Source organism: Anticarsia gemmatalis, chromosome 26, assembly GCF_050436995.1.
Source record: "Anticarsia gemmatalis isolate Benzon Research Colony breed Stoneville strain chromosome 26, ilAntGemm2 primary, whole genome shotgun sequence".
Lineage (NCBI taxonomy): Eukaryota > Metazoa > Arthropoda > Insecta > Lepidoptera > Erebidae > Anticarsia > Anticarsia gemmatalis.
Window position 1 is genome coordinate 7,281,865 of NC_134770.1, and position 7,523 is coordinate 7,289,387.

At 34.2% G+C, this 7,523-nt stretch overlaps 1 protein-coding gene across 1 annotated transcript; it reads left to right on the forward strand.

The window, feature by feature from the left end:
* Positions 1–369: 369 nt before the first annotated feature.
* Positions 370–4,963, forward strand: LOC142984300 (U-megalopygitoxin(8)-Mc8-like). The gene is made up of 2 exons (XM_076131795.1): positions 370–392; positions 3,472–4,963. Exon 2 carries the CDS (start codon positions 3,478–3,480, stop codon positions 4,405–4,407), a length of 930 nt encoding a protein of 309 aa, XP_075987910.1. The 5' UTR covers positions 370–392; positions 3,472–3,477; the 3' UTR covers positions 4,408–4,963.
* Positions 4,964–7,523: the final 2,560 nt, after the last annotated feature.

Here is a 7,523-nt window from a genome sequence, read left to right on the forward strand (position 1 = left end):
TCGCCTTTGCGCAAATCTATTATACCTAAACTGACCTAAAAATCGTTCACTAAGATGTAGCGAAATTGTTCAAGGTGTTTGGCGGCACCTATACACTAGTAATAGTTTAAGAATGTGTTGCATAAGTTTTAAATCCTGTCCACTTTCGGGAGAGAAGAATGCTTTACCATTCGATTATCACTGCTTTTCCTTATTAATAGTATCTATCATGTTTATGGTTTTTAAATAAATTAATTGTTATTTAATTATAGTTTTATTATTATAGTCGTTATTTGTCACCGCAAATATGAGTTTAATAGTATTCTGCTCTTACTACGAGATAAAAAAGTAATAATGAAGTTATATATTTTTTTCAATTCAGTAATTTTTTGTATTTGGATATCAGCTGTCAGGTATGTACCCAATAAATATATTTTTCCACTCGTTCTTGCTCTCATTAATCCACTTATTCTATTTAATAACAAAAATAGCTTTTGTTGCCTATAAATTCATGAAAATCTTACATTTCAGTGAATGTGTTTCTTACAGACCGAGTTAATTTTAGTTTTCATAATTTTATTATTATTATAAACAAACTGTTAGAAACGTCTTATGACCGATCATACATACATAAACAATTGCGGGTTACATTTTTCACCATAGGGGAACCTGTTGTACCTTGGCACTATGTGTACCTAGGCCACTGGGCTCGTTTTCAAATATTCGCGCGATACTAAATTCTACTGTTTACGGTATTCAATACGTCACTACAGACTATTCAATGTGCATTTAGTCGCATACCGCCATTAAGCCGGTGTTTGGTGTTATCGACGCTGAAACTTTTTTGTGTGAAAAAGTAAGTATTTCTAATATATTTTGAAGTCGAATAGTTTTAAAAGTTTTCTAATAGTCACTTAACTGTAATATGCTATCGGTTCTTTGATTTTACAAGTCTCAACACAATAAAAAACTTACGAGATACTTACTTAAATTCTAAACTATATAAAATCACCGTTTTAGTGAAGTTGGAGTAGTGTTGTACCTTGGCCACTGGCCAAGGTACAACCTGGATGTTATACTTTGGCCAGGAGAATGTTTTATTAAATTATTTCACATTTACGTAATAATATTCCTAATTAAATATCTTTATTATTTCAGAAATCGATGCAAAAATCACTTAAAAACTGGAAATAGCCTGAAAAAGAGGAGATTAAAACCCCGCAAAAAGTTAACAAGAACAGAGAAATTTATTATGTTCCAGAGATACAGAAGTACTGGGATTTCTACTAAATGCTTAAGGCTGAATAATATATCTACATTATTGATAGTGTTTTTATAATAGCTAGTCCAAATGACTGATTAAAATTTAAGAGAGAAATAATAATTTATATATAGGTAAAGATAATCTATACTAATCTATACTAATATTATAAAGCTGAAGAGTTTGTTTGTTTGTTTGAACGCGCTAATCTCAGGAACTACTGGTCCGATTTGAAAAATTCTTTCAGTTTTAGATAGCCCATTTATCGAGGAAGGCTATAGGCTATATATCATCACGCTATGACCAATAGGAGCAGAGTACCAGTAAAAAATGTTACAAGAACGGGGAAAATTATGACCCATTCTTTCTTATGTGAAGCAAGGGAAGTTGCGCGGGTCAGCTAGTTGTTTCAATATTTTGTTTTCCGTTGCTATGCTATATAGGTATATTGATTTGTTATATTATATTATGTGATATCGTCGCTGCGCCTGCCAAGTTCCACATGTGTCTTTTGTGAGATTTTGAAAAACATTTTTTTTTTATTTGGGACACAATATTCATTTTTTTTAACATCAAAATACACATATGGAGTTTGGCAGGCGCAGCGATGTGATGTTACGAAACGGTGGCCAAAGTTAGTTGTTTTTGTTTAAATATTTTGTTTGAAAAGCATAAAAAAAGCTATGAATATTATTTTAATTTTTATCATTTTTAAATTTTGATCATTTGACATTTTTTTAAATGTTTTGTTAAATACTGTATACTGTAATAATACTGTGTACTGTAATAAATCAAATAAAATGATTTTAGTTAACAAAACTTGATAATTTGCTTAAATTACCCCTAAATTTCAATGTGGCCTAGGTACAACGTACTACTGGCCTAGGTACTATCGAACCAACTGATTCATGACCCATTTTGCCGATAATTCGCTTGACACCGTCAAAACAGTAAGAATTTCGTCTCTATCGTCAAAGTTGCACTTAGGACATTTTAAACATGCATACGACTGTGTTATGATGTATCCACGACTACAGACAACTTTGACCTTTGTTATTACAGTGCGTAGATACGTTTTCGATAAATCACTCTTAATTTGAATGTAGAATATAAATAGTCTAAACTCTTTTCACTACGAAAAAATCTATTTGTGTCAAATATCAAATAGCACGTCATTTAGTAATCTGTGAAACGATTAGGGTAACCATTATAGTCGTTGCCCATCATACAGTGACTGCCAATGTTAAGGAATAATACGTTTCTTTTAATTTCTAAAGTAACCAGTTCAAATTAGTTGTATATGTCACTTTCAGAATATTGGTAACATTTTTAATTTATAGAACTCATGTCCGACGTTTGTGCGACAGGTGTGTAATTCGAAAAGAAAAAGTAAAAGTTTGTTGCAATATTTGTTAAGGATAACACATTTGAATTAACAGTATTCGCTAGTATTTCTGGTTTTTAAGTGTTTTATATTGAATTAGTATAAAGTTATTGAAACAAAGGACTGATGTTCTTTTAGAAAGAATATTTAAGTTGCGTTTATAAAAGAATTTATGTCAATGTTTTACTAAATAAAGATACTATTGACCAAAATTGTGTTTCAATTCCTTAACCGGGTAATAACTATGCTGGTTACCCTATATTATTTAATTTTTATAGTTATATTATTTCCTATAATGGCTGAATAAACCATGCCCTGAGTGGGTATCGAACCCACTCCTGACGCGTCGCGGTCGTAAAATCAACCCACTACGCCACGGAGCCTGTTGAAAACGGTAGCAAAGCATTTTTGTATTGACGCACAAAGATTTGTCGCAATAATGACAGATAACAAATTCATTACCAAGGAAACGAAGGTTCAAGCCAATTTCGACCTACGCGTATATAGACGCGTTTTAGAAAATGAGCACATGGTGGGTCATGATTCAGTTTGTTCGATAGTACATAGGGTATGTTGTACCTTGGCCACATTTCCCATTTTTTTTTAAATTTAAAAATATTATGTAAATATTAAATATACATTTCTGATATTTTTTTGGTGAGTACCCAAATAATTGACATTTCAAACTATGCAAATATGATTTGTGTGCTGCACGTCAAATCACAATAAAAAATATATTTCTAAAAAACCGGCCTAGGTACAACAGGTTCCCTTATTCGTTAAAGAAAGTAGCCAACAATAACCAAAATATGTACAAAATAATCAGTCGATTCGTTTATATTTCCAGTTCAACATGTTAACCAAATACCTCCTACTAGCGTTACTACCAATCGCATACGCTCGTATAGCGGTGAGAATAAAAGCCGGGAAATCAGCAGCCGTAGCCACAGTGGACTACAATGGAGAAGACGTGGCCATCATCAGCGATCCTGAACGTAGAGCCTTCCAGCTTACTGACGACAAGGTGAAAGACGCTTCAAAAGTATTCTCCGGAGCGAGATGCACTGATGTGTTCTTCAAAAGACCGACTCCATGGGAAGATGTTTATCACAAATTTGGCTGGGACCAGGTCCAAAGAACTTTAAGACCGGTCCGCGCGAGAGTCTTGGCTGTTAAATCGAAGCCGGAAGCTGTAGCAACAGCCGAGTATGTCAACGATCATCCTACCATAACCGCAAAGTATAGTACTTCAGTAACTCAGTCAGTCGAAGAATCAACCACTCATACGTGGAGCATAGGCGGGGAACTGACTGTAGGCCAAGAAATTGAGTACAGCGTGTCTGTAGGCGCTGGAAACGTAGGAGGTAAAACTAGCATGTCTTATGCCGCTAACTGGGGCAATGATACCATGAAAGGTAATACTATTACCTTAGGAGCTACTTCGAATGTAGAAGTTAATGTACCGCCGGGAAAAGGAGTCCTGGCTACCCTTACTGCTACGAGGGGTACGATGGAAATTGAAATAGATTACGAAGCGACGGTCCGAGGGGATGTTTTCTGCAACTATCATAGAGGATATAAAAACCATCACTGGTGGGCGTATCCGGTACAAGTTTTACAACGCTTCGGTCACTTGCCAGAAACTGTCAAGTCTACGGAAAAGATATCGATTGGTTTCTACACTAGCGCGAGGATTGTCATCTCTGATCTGAAGAGGAAGACGTACCTTCAAGATGTACCGGCCGGGATTATTAATGTTGGTAGGATGCATGATAGAGCGTAAACATAGCAGCGGAAAACTTTTAACGGCCAGGTTTACCACTTCCGTATCGGATAACATAACAATTAAAATATTGCCACATATTTTCACAAATAGTAAATTTAACACATTTTAACACTTATTAGTCGCAAACTGGTCGTTAGTGTTTATAATAAATTGGTGTATTTCAAAATTAAAATCAAATCATTAATTCATTTAGGTCAAGTGCTGACACTTGTGATAGTCAATGATATAGAGAGTGAATTTACCGCCAGTTCGGAAGGTAGGGCCAATGAGAAGAGCTGGCAAGAAACTCCTGGACACTCTTTTTAATCGCCAAATGGTTTTATGCTATAGTTATTTGCTAATGGATAGGTTATCAGGATAGGAAACTAGTATACCAACATTATACCATTAGTATAATTTTGGTATGATAGTCTTAGCCCCGGTTTCTGAGTAGGTACATTTAGCGGTAGTTTATCTATTCAAAAGCGTTTTTTTTTGTATGAGTAAGTCAACCTCTTTGTGACGTCACCAAGACTGAACAATATTTTTTACACATTTTAATTAAAACATGTTGCAAAAAGTTGTTTTATTTACACTGAGTCACTAGACAATGACCTTATCTATGATTTTAGTGGTAAGTTCTGAAACCAAAACGCAGGCCAAGTGCATTGTGGTTTAGGGACATAACATTTAAGAAATTTGCGATATGCAAAGTTTTATTGCGATGTTTTCCTTATGCGTTGAAGCATGTAGCTATTTCACTTACTTTTAAATATTAAAAAAGTAAGTATACCATTAAAACAAAAATAGACAAAGATAATTGTCTTTCCCTCGTATGTGTCATTTGGTTTTTATTATTCTTATCTCACTTCTAATCATTTTGATTAAAATATTGTTATCCCTATTTGTTCAACTCCATCAAAAAATAAAATTATGCATTACCTATACCAAAATAACATAAAATCATGGCATAGCCCCTTGCGCTCACCGGTCGGTAAACAATATGTGGGTTAAGCAACCCTTGGCGCGGTGATTCCATAGATGGGTAACCGCATTGGTATTTGAACTGGGCGTTTCCGTGCTTCGGACGGCACAAAAATAGTAGGTCCTGGTTGTTGTCAATTAAGATAACAGCTGTTAAGCTACGTCATACCTTGAACAACTTTGACGCTAGGTTGACCACTAACCATACGATAAGAAGAAGAATTGCATTAAAAAAAACCAACAATTACGTTATACCAAAGGTGAATAACATGAAATCATGGTATTTATTATGTGTTCATGGGAAATAAATAATCGAACGTCATAGGAAATGTTAACAGGTTTATGAAATGGGGAAAATGTTTTTCCCATAAGCATATTGTAATTGTATGTTGAATATTTCCGTAATTTCCAGGAAACCAATACTGGCTAAAAATTGCGCAATATTAGTATGAATGTGTAGGTAAATCTCTTATTTTCTCCATTTGACACCTATGATGAAATATCGTGAAAATTTCAGCCCTGTGATAGTGATAATGTGTTTCATAATACTTACAGACATATCTATACTAATATTATATAGCTGAAGAGTTTCTTTGTTTGAATGGTCCGATCTGAAAAATTCTTTTAGTGTTAGATAGCCCATTTATCGAGGAAGGCTATAGGCTATATATCATCACGCTACGATCAATAGAAGCAGAATACCAGTGAAAAATGTTACAAAAACGAGGAAAAATTTTGCCCATTCTCTAACGAGACGCAAGCGAAGTTGCGCGGTTCAGCTAGTACCAACTAAAAGGCCGCTTGACACTTTGTTTTTCTTAGTAAAATCTCTTATGAGGTGGAGAAATGTATTTAACATTTAGATTTATTTAATTTTAGACAGAAAGTAATCACAATTATATTTCAGAAATATAGATTATTTTGAGAACTTATTTATTTAATAGTATTACGTATCTGGGTTTTACCTACTCATGCCGTTTAGTTACCAAGGCCCTAGTCAGATTTTTACCTAAGGCACATGACCATCCTTCAACAGAAGGCAACAGAAGGCCAAAAATCATCTAGCAACTATACAACGGGCCCCTTTTACCAATAAAAAAAAATTATGTACACTCTTCCCTTGGTCCCTTTTCAGGCTTTTCAGGGATAAGATGTCCCTTATTTTATTTATAACGCACTAGTAGTTGAGTAATTAAAACGACATTTCCAAGTTACCCATAATTTTGCTTCGCATTCGTAGTGGGGACCGGGACCCCCCGTTCGGGAGGAGTTCCTTACCCAGCAGTGAGACAGGGTTATAAAAAAAACAGTAGTGGGAATCCCGTATTCTAAATCAAAACTATACTAAAGTCCACATTTTGACCTTAGAGTTCTATTAAACTTGAATGTCAAAGTTCATATATTATTTTGATACATGTTTACAAGATGTCTCTGTGGTTTTCCTTGAGTCATCTTAAAAAATGACCTAATGATTTTAGCTCTAACGTTGCATCATTTATATTGTACAATATTTATTGAAATACAATAATATTGTTATCAGTAGACAGGTATTATAGCTGAATCACTGATAAGATTTTGTACACTATGTTTACCAAGGTTCTAGTCATATTTTTCAGGACAAAATGTCGTGATTGTGTACAGGGCATTATTGACGATATTTTCAACATAACAATTAATGTCGTACTTCAGTTAATTTACACAAATATTATTTAAACACGAATCTTTCTTGTAAATGATTCCGACAACCATTTAATGTTTAACATTTAGAAACCAGACAAAAAGACTTGATGATGAATTTTAAGTCACCAAATGTTGCGCAACTTAAACTGAACGAAACAAAAATGATGCCTATATTTAGATTAAGATTGGATTATATAGTATTTTAGAATTCGTCTCATTTATAAATCTTTGAGATAATCAATATTTATGAGCCAAAGCTAAAAAAAGGACGAATAGTAATATAGTATTCAGAATGATATTTACTACTGGGTCTGCTTGGTGGATCCATGCAGGCGTTGCATAGATATAATACATAGTTTCGAGATACGTAGATAAACTAGTCTTCTCCCAAAAGATGGGAGAGAAGAGACTTTGAGTCCACCACACTGACCAAGTGCGTATTAGACAAATTTTAGGCTTACAAGGTTTCA